We start from the raw sequence: 13,171 nt of genomic DNA, 5'->3' as shown, positions 1-13,171 counted from the left end.
GTTTTGCAGTTCATTTTAAAGCTTTTACGTTTGTTTTAGAAAGAAGTGCGAGTTCTAATTGTTGGCAAAATCGCTTCCTTTTAATGTAAAGAACAGTAAAATTTTAAAACTAAGGATTTGCGAGTTATGTCAAAATTTCATTGTTTAAAATGTTAAGGCTTCATATTTGACGGTTTTTTCTTAAATATCTAAAAATATATCTTCGAAATTTTAAAAGTCAAAATTTTAAAACAATGTTGCAAACCTTCCGATTTAAAAAGTCAAAGCCTTGAAGTTAATTTTGACTTTCTACTACTTTTCACAAGAAAAACACGTCAATTTCTTTATATAATTTTATTTCGTTTTACTGAAACTGATAGAGAAATTTTGACACCGAAACTCTAGACGTATCTACGACATAAGTAGCTGAAAATTTTAAAACAGTAAAATTTTGATATTTAAAATTTTTATTTCAGAAAAAACTGTAAATTTTAGTTTTCATGCTATAATTCTGTTTTATCAACATTATGATACAACATCGAAATTTTGAGATTTAAAATTTTGAAACACCGAAAAATCCAAAAATTGGAAATTAGAAACAAAATTTTCAGAAGTTTTAAAGCAGTAGCCCCGCCCACCCACCCTCTCTTCATTCCAGTGACTCCTCTTAATATTGTTCAGTTTTATCTTAGCAAGTTTTAGCCCCGCCCACCCGCCCTCTATTTTCTTTGAGACTATGTCATTTGCCACAATCAGTCTTATCTTAGTATTAAAAACTGAAATTATAGAAAACTTGAAGATACCAATTTCAACTAAAAATTCAGGATTGCCAACAGACTCAATCAAAAGGCTCTTATTTCTGTAATTAAAATTGACTGATGTGCTAGCTTTTGAGTAAAATTCATTACCTCGGCGTTGCCAAGTTGTCAGCCCCAAATAATAATTTGTTGATGTTGTTTGTCTTACCTAACCGGCCTCCATCTCCATTTCCCCACGAATAAACATCGTAGTCTTGAGTCAGCGCCAAGAAGTGTTTACCTTCGGGATGCGCGGCGATTTTAACAATTTCCTTATCTTGAAAAGCTACAAGTCGATTAATACACCTTCTTCAAACAGCCAACAACTCACCTTCCAACACCTGGGGACACTGCGTGTCCGACGAATAATACATGAAGTAGACTTTCCCGCTTTGCGTCAACATCAAAATCGTGCGATCCGAGCAGCAAATCTGCTTGACCGTCAACTCGGAGATGGTGTCGCAGTTCTGGGGCCCGACGCCGAAGGTCCACGAGAACCAGCCCCAGCCGAAAACGCGCTGGCCGTTGTAGTAAAAATTCGACTGAAACGTGACCATCAGGGGGCGTTGGACAAGTAAGGAGTGCTACCTTGTTGAAAGACAGTGGCGGTATGTGGGGCGTCGCTAGTCTGTCGAGGTGCGCCATCATGAAACTCGCGCCTTGCTTCAAATCCACTTCGAGGGCGTCGTCGTCGGGGAGTTCGACGAAGTTGAGGAAGGTTTGAGTGCAAGTGAGATTCTCTTCGGGGTCTTTGTCGGAGAATTCGGGCGACGGTGACGGGATTTGAGAGAAGCGCTTGAGGAATGGCAGCAGAGGGGCGCTGGCCATTTGTGAGATGTTCCGGTTATCGTTGAGATTCGTTTGTTTGTCCCATAGGGTTAGGAGCAGCAGGACGATGTCGAGTATGCTGCTGAGAGTCCCTTTTTGGATGGCTAGTTCCATTAGGAGGTTCAGGGAGGTGTGTTGGTCTTCGATCGGAATGGCGAAGTTTTGTCTGCCTCCGCACATGTCACTGAAAATAGTGGGTGTAGAGAAAACATTTTTTTTGCGACGTTTGTTTGATAACCCCAATAAAGTAAAAATATTATTTCATTTTTTTGTTTCTTCAGTTTTCGATTTGCAATTTTTCGAGAATTTCAATTCTAGATTTTTTAGTTTCCCGAATTTTCAATTTTTCGTTTCATCAGTTTTTGATTTGCAAATTTACTAGTTTTCATTTCAAATATGTAATAATAATTGCAATTTTTAAAGTTTTTCACTTTTTCAGTTTTACGGTTCTAGAGTTTTCCTGTTTTTCCAAATTGGATTTTAAAACTTTTTCATTGATTTAGGAACTCAGTATTGGAAGTCAAAAATCTGAATTTATGATTTCGAACTGGATTTTCGAATCTGTGTTTTGGAATTCGCATTCAAGATTCGGATCCAAGAGTAAGGACTTGGCATTAAGAAGTGGGCATTAACGATTGAGGATTGAGGATCAAGGATCAAGGATGAAAGATGAAGAATCAAGGATCAAGGATGAAGGATCATATATGAGATATCAGACAAAATTCCGAGTTTATGATTTCGAACCGGATTTTCGAATTTGGGATTGGGAATTTCGAATCTGTGTTTTGGAATTCGAGACTCGCATTCAAGATTTGCATCCAAGAGTCAGGACTTGGCATTAAGAAGTGGGCATTAACGATTAAGGATCAAGGAAGAAGGATCAATGACGAAGGATCAAGGACGACGGATCAAGAACGAAGGATCAAGGACAAAGGATCAAGAATGAAGGACCAAGGAAGAAAGATCAAGGATGAAGGATCAAGCATAAAGGATGAAGGATCAAGGATGAAGGATCATGTATGAGATATCAGTCAAAATTCAGAGTTTATGATTTCGAACTGGATTTTCGAATTCAAAACTTGCATTCAAGATTCGGATCCAAGAGTCAGGATTTGGCATTAAGAAGTGGGATTTAACGATTAAGGATCAAGGATGAAGGATCATATATGAGATATCAGACATGAATCAGGTATCAGCAATCAATTCTCAAGGACCAAGGATCAAATGCTAGAACCAAGAACCACAGATGGATCAAGAAGGAAGAATCAAGGATCCATTAAGCAACCTCCAGACTCGGGACTCGAGGCATTGGATATTCGAATTTAGGATTCGGTATTTAGAATTTGGGGTTTGGGATTTGGATTTTGGAATTCAAGTTTCAATTTCTCGATCTTGCAATATTTTTTCGATTAGATTCGTTTTTTCTTCTTTCCAATTTTTCGATTCATTAATTTTTTTCGATTTTTGAGCTTTTCGATATTTAGTTTTTCGTTTCTTCATTTTTCGATTTTTAATTTTTCGAATGTTCATCTCTTCGAATAAAAAAAAAGGGAAAAACTGCAAAATTGTAAAAACAAAAATGAAAAAACCAAAAAGTATAAAATGAAAACTTTGGAAAATCTAAAAATTGAGTATCAAGAACTTGCAAAATCGAAAAAACAAAAACTGAAAAAGGAAAAAATGAAATACATATTGTAATATGGAAATATTGAAAATTAAAAGAATTGGAAAATCGGATAATTGAGAAATCCAAAGATTGCAAAGGCGAAAAATTTAAAAATTGGAAAATCTAAAAATTGAAATATTAAAAATTGAAAATTTGAAAAATTGAATAAACGAAGAATCGAGAAAATGAAAATTGAAATATAGTAATATCGAAAAATTTGGAAGTCGCGACATTAAAAAATTTAAAAAAAATTCGAGTCACGGTGACGGTATGATCAAGGATGAAGTATCAAGGAAAAAGGATCAAGGAAAAAGGATTGAGGACCAAGGACCAAGGATGAAGGATCAAGGGTCAAGGATGAAGGACCAAGAATGAAGGATCAAAGATGAAGAATGAAGGATCAAGAATGAAGGATCAAGGATCAAGAATGAAGGATCAAGGATCAAGATTGAAGGATCAAGGATGAAGAATTAAGGATCAAGGATGAAGAATGAAGGATCAAGGATGAAGAATGAAGGATCAAGGATGAAGAATGAAGGATCAAGGATCAAAGATGAAGAATCAAGGATGAAGGATCAAGGATGAAGTATCAAGGATGAAGGACCAAGGATGAAGGATCAAGGGTGAAAGATCAAGGATGAAGGATCAAGAACCAAGTATTAAGAATCAAGTATGAAGAATCAAGTATCGAAGATAAAGGATCGAGGATGAAGGATTAAGGATAAAGGATCAAGGATGAAGGATCCTGTATGAGACATCAAAAATGATTCAGGTATCAGAAATCAGTTATCAAGGACCAATTACTGCAAGGATCTAGTACCAAAGACCACAGATTTTTTTTAGTTTTTCGATCTTTAATTTGTCGATTGTTCAACTCTTCGAATAAAAAAAAAGGGAAAACCTGCAAAATTGTAAAAACAAAAATGAAAAAACCAAAAAGTATAAAATAAAAACTTTGGAAAATCTAAAAATTGAGTATCAAGAACTTGCAAAATCGAAAAAACAAAAACTGAAAAAGGAAAAAATGAAATACATATTGTAATATGGAAATATTGAAAATTAAAAGAATTGGAAAATCGGATAATTGAGAAATCCAAAGATTGCAAAGACGAAAAATTTAAAAATTGGAAAATCTAAAAATTGAAATATTAAAAATTGAAAATTTGAAAAATTGAATAAACGAAGAATCGAGAAAATGAAAATTGAAATATAGTAATATCGAAAAATTTGGAAGTCGCGACATTAAAAAATTTAAAAAAAATTCGAGTCACGGTGACGGTATGATCAAGGATGAAGTATCAAGGAAAAAGGATCAAGGAAAAAGGATTGAGGACCAAGGACCAAGGATGAAGGATCAAGGGTCAAGGATGAAGGACCAAGAATGAAGGATCAAAGATGAAGAATGAAGGATCGAAGATGAAGGATGAAGGATAAAGGATGAAGGATGAAACACCAAGGATCAAGGATCAAGAATGAAGGATCAAGGATCAAGAATGAAGGATCAAGGATGAAGAATGAAGGATCAAGGATGAAAAATGAAGGATCAAGGATGAAGGATCAAGGGTGAAGGATCAAACATGAAGGATCAAGAATCAAGTATGAAGAATCAAGTATCAAAGATAAAGGATCGAGGATGAAGGATTAAGAATGAAGGATCAAGGATGAAGGATCCTGTATGAGATATCAAAAATGATTCAGGTATCAGAAATCAATTATCAAGGACCAATTACTGCAAGGATCTAGTACCAAGGACCACAGATTTTTTTTTAGTTTTTCGATCTTTAATTTGTCGATTGTTCAACTCTTCGAATAAAAAAAAAGGGAAAAACTGCAAAATTGTAAAAACAAAAATGAAAAAACCAAAAAGTATAAAATGAAAACTTTGGAAAATCTAAAAATTGAGTATCAAGAACTTGCAAAATCGAAAAAACAAAAACTGAAAAGTTAAAAAAAGAAAAAATGAAATACATATTGTAATATCGTAATATTGAAAATTAAAAGAATTGGAAAATCGGATTATTGAGAAATCCAAAAGTTGCAAAAGCGAAAAATTTAAAAATTGGAAAACCGAGAAATTGAAAAATTAAAGATTAAAAATTTGAAAAATTTAATAAACGAAGAATCGAGAAAATGAAAATTACAAAATTGAGAAAATAAAAAATAAAAATCAAGAACTTGAAAAATTGAGAAAACGAAGATTTGAAAAATCGAAAAATGAAATATAGATATGATAAAGGATGAAGGATCAATGACCAAGGATGAAGGATCAAGGGCCAAGGATGAAGGACCAAGAATCAAGGGTGAAGGATCAAGGATAAAGGATGAAGGATGAAAGATCAAGGATGAAGGATCAATATTGAAGGATCAAGGATCAATGATCAAGGATGAAGAATGAAGGATCAAGGATGAAGAATGAAGGATCAAGGATGAAGAATGAAGGATCAAGGATGAAGAATGAAGGATCAAGGATCAAGGATGAAGGATCAAAGATGAAGGACCAAGTATGAAGGATCAAGTATGAATATTCAAGTATCAAAGATGAAGGATCGAGGATGAAGGATCAAGGATGAAGGATGAAGGATCAAGGATGAAGGATCAAGGATGAAGGATCAAGGATGAAGGATCAAGGATGAAGGATCAAGGATGAAGGATCAAGGATGAAGGATCAAGGATGAAGGATCAAGGATGAAGGATCAAGGATGAAGGATCAAGGATGAAGGATCATGTATGAGATATCAAAAATGATTCAGGTATCAGAAATCAATTATCAAGGACCAATTACTACAAGGATCTAGTACCAAGGACCAATGACCACAGATTTTTTTTTTTAATTTTTCGATCTTTAAATTTTCGATTGTTCAACTTTTCGAATAAAAAAAAATGGAAAAGTTGCAAAGTTGTAAAATCAAAAATGAAAAAACGAAAAAGTGTATAATGAAAACTTTGAAAAATCTAAAAACTGAATATCAAGAATTTGCAAAATCGAAAGATCAAAAACTGAGAAACTTAAAAACCAAAAAAATGAAATATTAAAAAATCGACAATTTTAAAAATTGGAAAATTGGATAATTGAGAAATCCAAAAATTGCAAAACTGAAGAATTTAAAAATTGAAAAACCGAGGAATTGAAAACTCGAAGATTGAAAATTTGAAAAATTGAATAAACGAATAATTGAGCTGTAAAATCGAAAAAATGAAAATTACAAAACTGGGAAAATAAAAAATAAAAATCAAGAACTTGAAAACTTGAGAAAATAAAGAATTGGAAAATCGAAAAATGAAAAACAGTAACTTCGAAAAATTGAAAAAACGAAAGATTGAAAAATTTGGAAGTCGCGAAATGAAAAAATTGAAAAAAAATCGGGCGACGGTGACGGTGGGGTCAAGGATCAAGGATGAAGGATAAATAATCAATGATCAAGGAACAAGGATCATGTATGAGATATCAGAAATGCATCAGGTATCAGAAATCAATTATCAAGGACCAACTACTGAGGACCAAGAATCAAGTGCCAAGGACCAAGGACCACAGATCAATCAAGAAGGAAGAATCAAGGATCCAGGACTCGAGTCTGAGAGACCAAGAGTCAGGATTTAGAAATCATGATTGATGTTTTATCACTCAGGACTTACGATTCGGGATTTAGAATCTGGGGTTTGGGATTTCGGGTTTTGGAATTCAAGTTTCAATTTTCGATATTTACAATTTTTCGATCTTGTAATGTTTTTTTCGATTAAATTCGTTTTTTCTTCTTTCCGATTTTTCCATTCATTAATTTTTTAGATTTTGACTTTTTCAATGTTTCAGTTTTTTGTTTCTTCATTCTTCGATTTGCAATTTTTCGGTTTTTCGATTTTTCAATTTTTTCCTTTTTTTAGTTTTTCGATCTCTAATTTTTCGATTGCTCAACTTTCGAATAAAAAAAATGGAAAAGTTGCAAAGTTGTAAAATCAAAGATGAAAAAACCAAAAAGTGTATAATGAAAACTTTGAAAAATCTAAAAATTGAATATCAAGAATTTGCAAAATCGAAAGATCAAAAACTGAGAAACTTAAAAATCAAAAAATGAAATATTAAAAAATCGAAAATTTAAAAAATTGGAAAGTTGGTTAATTGAGAAATCCAAAAATTGCAAAACTCAAGAATTTAAAAATTGAAAAACCGAGGAATTGAAAACTCAAAGATTGAAAATTTGAAAAATTGAATAAACGAATAATTGAGCTGTAAAATCGAAAAAATGAAAATTACAAAACTGGGAAAATAAAAAATAAAAATCAAGAACTTGAAAGCTTGAGAAAATGGAGAATTGAAAAATCGAAAAATGAAAAATAGTAACTTCGAAAAATTGAAAAAACGAAAGATTGAAAAATTTGGAAGTCGCGAAATTAAAAAATCGACGAACGGTGACGGTGGGGTCAAGGATCAAGGATGAAGGATAAATGATCAATGATCAAGGAACAAGATGTATGAGATATCAGAAATCAATTATCAAGGACCAACTACTGAGGACCAAGGATCAAGTGCCAAGGACCAAGGACCACAGATCAATCAAGAAGGAAGAATCAAGGATCCAGGACTCGAGTCTGAGAGACCAAGAGTCAGGATTTAGAATCTGGGGTTTGGGATTCGGGTTTTGAAATTCAAGTTTCAATTACTCGATATTTAGAATTTTTCGATCTTGCAATGTTTTTTTAGATTAAATTCGTTTTTTCTTCTTTCCGATTTTTCCATTCATTAATTTTTTTGATTTTTACTTTTTCAATGTTTTCCTTTTTTTTTAGTTTTTCGATCTCTAAGTTGTAAAATCAAAAATGAAAAAACGAAAAAGGATAAAATGAAAACTTTGAAAAATATAAAAATTGAATATCAAGAATTTGCAAAATCGAAGGATCAAAAACTGAGAAACTTAAAATAAAAAAAAAGAAATATTCGATTTTACAATATTTCATTTTTTTTGAAGAATGTTGAAATTAAAAAAAATTGAAAAATCCAAAAATTGCAAAATTGAATAAACGAAGGATTATGCTATAAAATCGAGGAAATGAAAATTACAAAACTGAGAAAATAAAGAATAGAAAAATCGAAAAATTACGAAACTGAAACATCGAAAAATGGAAAAATTGAAAAATTAAGGAAAATGAAAAATTGTTATATCAAAAAATTGGTCGAAGGCAAACAAAACCAAATTTTTCGGAAAATTACAAGATTGGATTTTGCGAATTTTATTTTTTTATGATAACCCTTATAAGTTAAACTAATGATATTTTCGTACTCTAGAGGTCATGAAACGTGGAAACAACATGAAAGTAGCAATTCGCCCTATTGACTCAATTACTTTTTACTTAGTATATTCGCGTTTTTTTTTTTAATAATAATAATAATAACATAACCTCACCCTGTAATCACTTGTCGCAAAAATTTCACTGAACTCTCCACCACTTCAAGCCACACTGGTGACACCTCCCCCTGCTGGAAAAGCGTGGCCACAGGCAACATTTGTAACGCCTCCAAAGATTCGGTCAACAATTCACTACACAAATCTATATCTTCACCTACAACACACAACGTTAGGTCAATAAAAACCCTAAGCACGACATACCCATTCGCCAGGCCTTCCTCAAAAACGCGAATGCGAAATTGAGGGCCGCCCTCGACCCCACCCTCGCCAACCCCACGGCGGGATCCAAATTCCACGTCTTGCTTTTCCCTAACTTAACTAAGTTCCTAGTTTGAAGAGATTCAGTCGATTTCCTACTAGTAATCAGCCCGTGCTCGTAATCCACGGAATGCGGAACCCTGTTGAGAGCTACAAAGTAGCGCTTTAAAATCACAAGTCTGAAGTGCAGTCGTGTGGCCGAAAGCGTCGAACTGGCGGCCTCTCCACAGAGCAACTTCTGCTCGGCGTTGAGACTCGAGATGAACTGCGAGAGTTGTTCAAGGGCTGGAATAACTAAATTATTGAGAGTTGTTGTTGTTGTGGTTCTTACTTGGCTGTGGGGTCCACGCCCACCTCGCCAACAGGCTCTCCGTGCTGGGCAGCGCCTCCTTGCCCTCCTTCTGCGCTGATTCCTCGCTGTCCAGCTTCTGGCACGGCTGGCAGTTGCAGCCCGTCGAGGGCCCACAAATCCCATCACAACAAGTGCACGTTAATACCTTCTGGTTGCAGTAATACTTCCCGAACTCGCCCTTTCGCGCCGTGACCCCCGCACTGTTCAACAGCCCGTCTGAAAAGGCACCGGTGACTTCCCCGTCCGCTATGAGACTGTTCCAGCAATTTATGAGGCTGCTCTCTTCGGTGAGTATATTCTGGAGATCGCTTTTAAGCCACTTGAGATCCAATCGAGGCTGGGGCCTCAGAGTCGTCTCGAGATGAGACATACCGTTTGTTTATTTTACCATCTGCAATACAAATATTAGAATTTTTTATTAACAAAGCGAATGACAGATGGCAGGTGACAAATTATTCATTTGTTTTGTGGTGATTGATATACAGTGTGACATTTGCGGGATTTCTGAATGAAAACGATTGATTCGAGGTGTGGGGTTGGGGGCGGCGACATTTCAACGAAAGCGATTACCTGGGGGTTGAGTGTCTTCGGCGAACTATAACAATGCGAATTATTGGAGTTACAGTCGATCAGATCGACAAAAACGGAGTGGGCTGCTGTAATGGAGTCGCCATTACGCAGACGGGATGGAGGTGTTTTGTTGGTTGCATAGTCGCGGGGGTTTGAAGTTTGTTGAACTTTATTGAACGGTTCGGAGCGAGTTTTAAACAAATAATTATGTTGTGGTTTAGCGATGTTTTATGCAAATGATTTCGTGGAAGTTGCTACATTTTCGTAAAAAGTGAAGGTTAAAGTGTTCTATTCGACGGTTAAAACACAGGGCCGGATTGAAGAGAAAAACACACCTGGAATTTGTCGGCATGCAATAACCAGTTAAATGATTGTTAATATTTCTAGTCCCTGTAGATTAAAAATAATAATAATTCAGTACACAGAGCAACAATTTGAGTAGAAAAAATTGGTCTCTCGTTTCCGTCTGTCTGTCTGTCTGTCTGTCTGTCCACCGTCTGTGTCAATTTTTGTTAGACAGATGATCTCCGAAACTACCGCATCGATTTCTTTGTTTAACCATCCTCACCAACAATGTGATGACGTCACTTAAAAATTGTACATAGGAAATCACACGTGTAGCTTATGAATCCGTGTAGTTTTACCCCAGACATCCAGATTTTTGGAAAAAAATCAACATTGTGTGACAACATTATGTACCTAATATAAGTTTTGAAACTGCAAAATCCCAAAAAAGTACTTGTGGTTCGCGAATCCATGTTCAGTTTTTACCTTCTACGTCAAGATTTTTGGAAAAAAGACGCCAAAAACCGAATTTTAAGGTTATCGTAACCACGGTAAATCGATGGAACTTTGTCTCCTCCCTTCACCCAAATTTATGACGTCATGGCCAAATTTTACCCGATACATCTCATTATCTAAAATATGCAAACCGGTTTTCCCTTTGCAAACACGAAAAAAAAATTCAAAATTAAATTGCCTACAGGCGGGATTTGTTGGAATATACTTCAGAGGTGAGGAAAGTTCTTTCGAAATAACTTTCAATAATTTCTTTAGATTATTGAAATTCTTTAGCATTTTAGTTAAAATGCCAAATTAAACTGCACTACTGTCTCAACATTTTTCCAAATAAATCCTAACTAAAGAAGTAAAATATTATGACTCCATACTTGTGATTTATCATTCATATTCATAGTTTTTATAATTACGTATTTATACAGGTACTTTTTTTTAATAATGTGAAACCTCAGAGTTCCCAACTGACTATTTTTTATTAAAGAAAGTAAAACATTCTCGGGGGCGCCAAGTGTCTTTTTTTTTAAAGAAAGTGAAACCCGCTCGGGGGTCCCAATTGTTTCCTCTTTTTTAAGAAGTTGAAACCTTCTCGGGCGCCCCAACTGTCTTTTTAAAGAATGTGAAACCTTCTCGGGGACCCAACTCTCTTTTTTTAAGAAGACGAAACCTTGTCAGGTACCCCAACTGTTTTTTTAATAATGTGAAACCTTCTCGGGGTTCCCAACTGTCATTTTTTAAGGTGAAACCTTCTCGAAGGCCCCAAGTGTCTTGTTAAAGAATGTGAAACCTTCTCGGGAACCCAGCTCTCTTTATTTAAGATGAAACCTTGTCAGGAACACCAACTGTCTTTTTTTAAATAAAGTGAAACCTTCTCGGGGATACCAACTGTTTCTTTTTTTTTTAAGAAGTTGAAACCTTGTCAGGAACCCCATAAGTGTCTTTTTTTAAATAAACCTACTCGGGGACCCAACTCTTTTTTTTTTAAGAAAATGAAACCTTCTCAGAGACCGTAACTGTTTTTTTTTTAAGTGTGAAACCTTCCCGGGGGTCTCAACTGTCTTTTTAAAGAATGTGAAACCTTTTCGGGGACCCAACCCTCTTTTTTTTAAGAAAATTAAACCTCAGCGACCTCAAATGTTTTTTTAATAATGTAAAACCTTCTCAGGGATCCCAAATGTCTTTTTTAAAGAAGGTGAAACCTTCTCGAAGGCCCCAACTGTCTTTTTTTTTTAAGAAAGTAAAACATTCTCGGGGTCCCCAAGTGTCTTTTTTTGAAAGAAAGTCAAACCTTCTCGGGGGTCCCAATTGTTTCTTTTTTTTTAAGAAGTTGAAATCTTCTCGGGAGACCCAAGTGTCTTTTTTGAAAGAAAGTGAAAGCTTCTCGGGGCTTCCAACTGGTTTTTTTTAGTGAAACTTTCTCGGAGTTCCCAAGTGTCTTTTTCTTTAAAGCAGGTGGAACCTTCTCGGGCGTCCCAACTGTCTTTTTAAAGAATATGAAACCCTCTCGGGGACCCAACCCTTTTTTTTTTTAAGAAGGTGGAAGCTTCTCAGGAACCCCAACTGGTTTTTTCTAATACATAATGTAAAATTTTCTCGGGGTTGCCAGCTGTCAATTTTTAAAAAAGATGAAACCTTCGCAAAGGCTCCAACTGTCCTTTTTTTAAAAGAAAGTGAAACCTCGGGGGCCCAAATAAGTGTCTTTTTTTTAAATAAAGTGAAACCCATTCGGGGACCCAACTCTTTTTTTTTTAAGAAAATGAAACCTTCTCAGGGGCCCCAAGTGTCCTTCTTTTAAGTGTGAAACATTTTCGGGGACCCAACTCACTTGTTTTTTAAGAAAATGAAACCTCGGGGACCCCAACTGTTTTTTTTAATAATGTGAAACCTTCTCGGGCTTGCCAACTGTCAATTTTTAAAAAAGGTGAAACCTTCTCAAAGGCCCCAACTGTCCTTTTTTTAAAAGAAAGTAAAACCTTCTCGTGGACTCAACTCTCTTTTTTTAAGAAAATGAAACCTTCTCAGGAACCCCAACTGTTTTTTTTTTTTAATAATGTAAAATCTTCTCGGGGTTGCCAACTGTCAATTTTTAAAAAAGATGAAACCTTCTCAAAGGCTCCAACTGTCCTTTTTTAAAAGAAAGTAAAACCTCGGGGGCCGAAATAAGTGTCTTTTTTTTAAATAAAGTGAAACTTACTCGGGGACAAAACTCTTTTTTTTTAAGAAAATGAAACCTTCTCAGGGGCCCCAACTGTTTTTTTTTAAATGTGAAACATTTTCGGGGACCCAACTCACTTGTTTTTTAAGAAAATGAAACCTCGAGGACCCCAACTATTTTTTTTTTTTTAATAATGTGAAACCTTCTCCGGCTTGCCAACTGTCAATTTTTAAAAAAGGTGAAACCTTCTCAAAGGTCCCAACTGTCCTTTTTTTAAAAGAAAGTAAAACCTTCTGGGGGGGTCCCAAATGTTTCTTTTTTTTTAAGCAGTTGAAACCTTCTCGGGGACCCAACTCTATTTTTTTAAGAAGA

At 35.1% G+C, this 13,171-nt stretch overlaps 1 protein-coding gene across 1 annotated transcript in view; it reads right to left on the bottom strand.

The window, feature by feature from the left end:
- LOC135129508 (E3 ubiquitin-protein ligase HERC2) overlaps positions 1 to 10,013 on the bottom strand; it is a 105,377-nt gene extending 95,364 nt beyond the window's left edge. Inside the window, 7 exon segments of the mRNA XM_064056673.1 lie at positions 946 to 1,062; positions 1,108 to 1,318; positions 1,365 to 1,788; positions 8,667 to 8,823; positions 8,871 to 9,212; positions 9,259 to 9,670; positions 9,850 to 10,013. Of these exon segments, the coding sequence (XP_063912743.1) occupies positions 946 to 1,062; positions 1,108 to 1,318; positions 1,365 to 1,788; positions 8,667 to 8,823; positions 8,871 to 9,212; positions 9,259 to 9,649 (1,642 nt within the window). The 5' untranslated portion in view covers positions 9,650 to 9,670; positions 9,850 to 10,013.
- Positions 10,014 to 13,171: the final 3,158 nt, after the last annotated feature.

The sequence above is a fragment of the Zophobas morio genome, unplaced genomic scaffold (genome assembly GCF_036711695.1).
Source record: "Zophobas morio isolate AGI-343-1 ecotype UQ-CSIRO unplaced genomic scaffold, CSIRO_AGI_Zmor_V1 ptg000016l, whole genome shotgun sequence".
Taxonomy (NCBI): Eukaryota; Metazoa; Arthropoda; class Insecta; order Coleoptera; family Tenebrionidae; genus Zophobas; species Zophobas morio.
The sequence above is the reverse complement of the archived record's forward strand: the minus strand, read 5'-3'. Positions and strand labels throughout refer to the sequence as shown.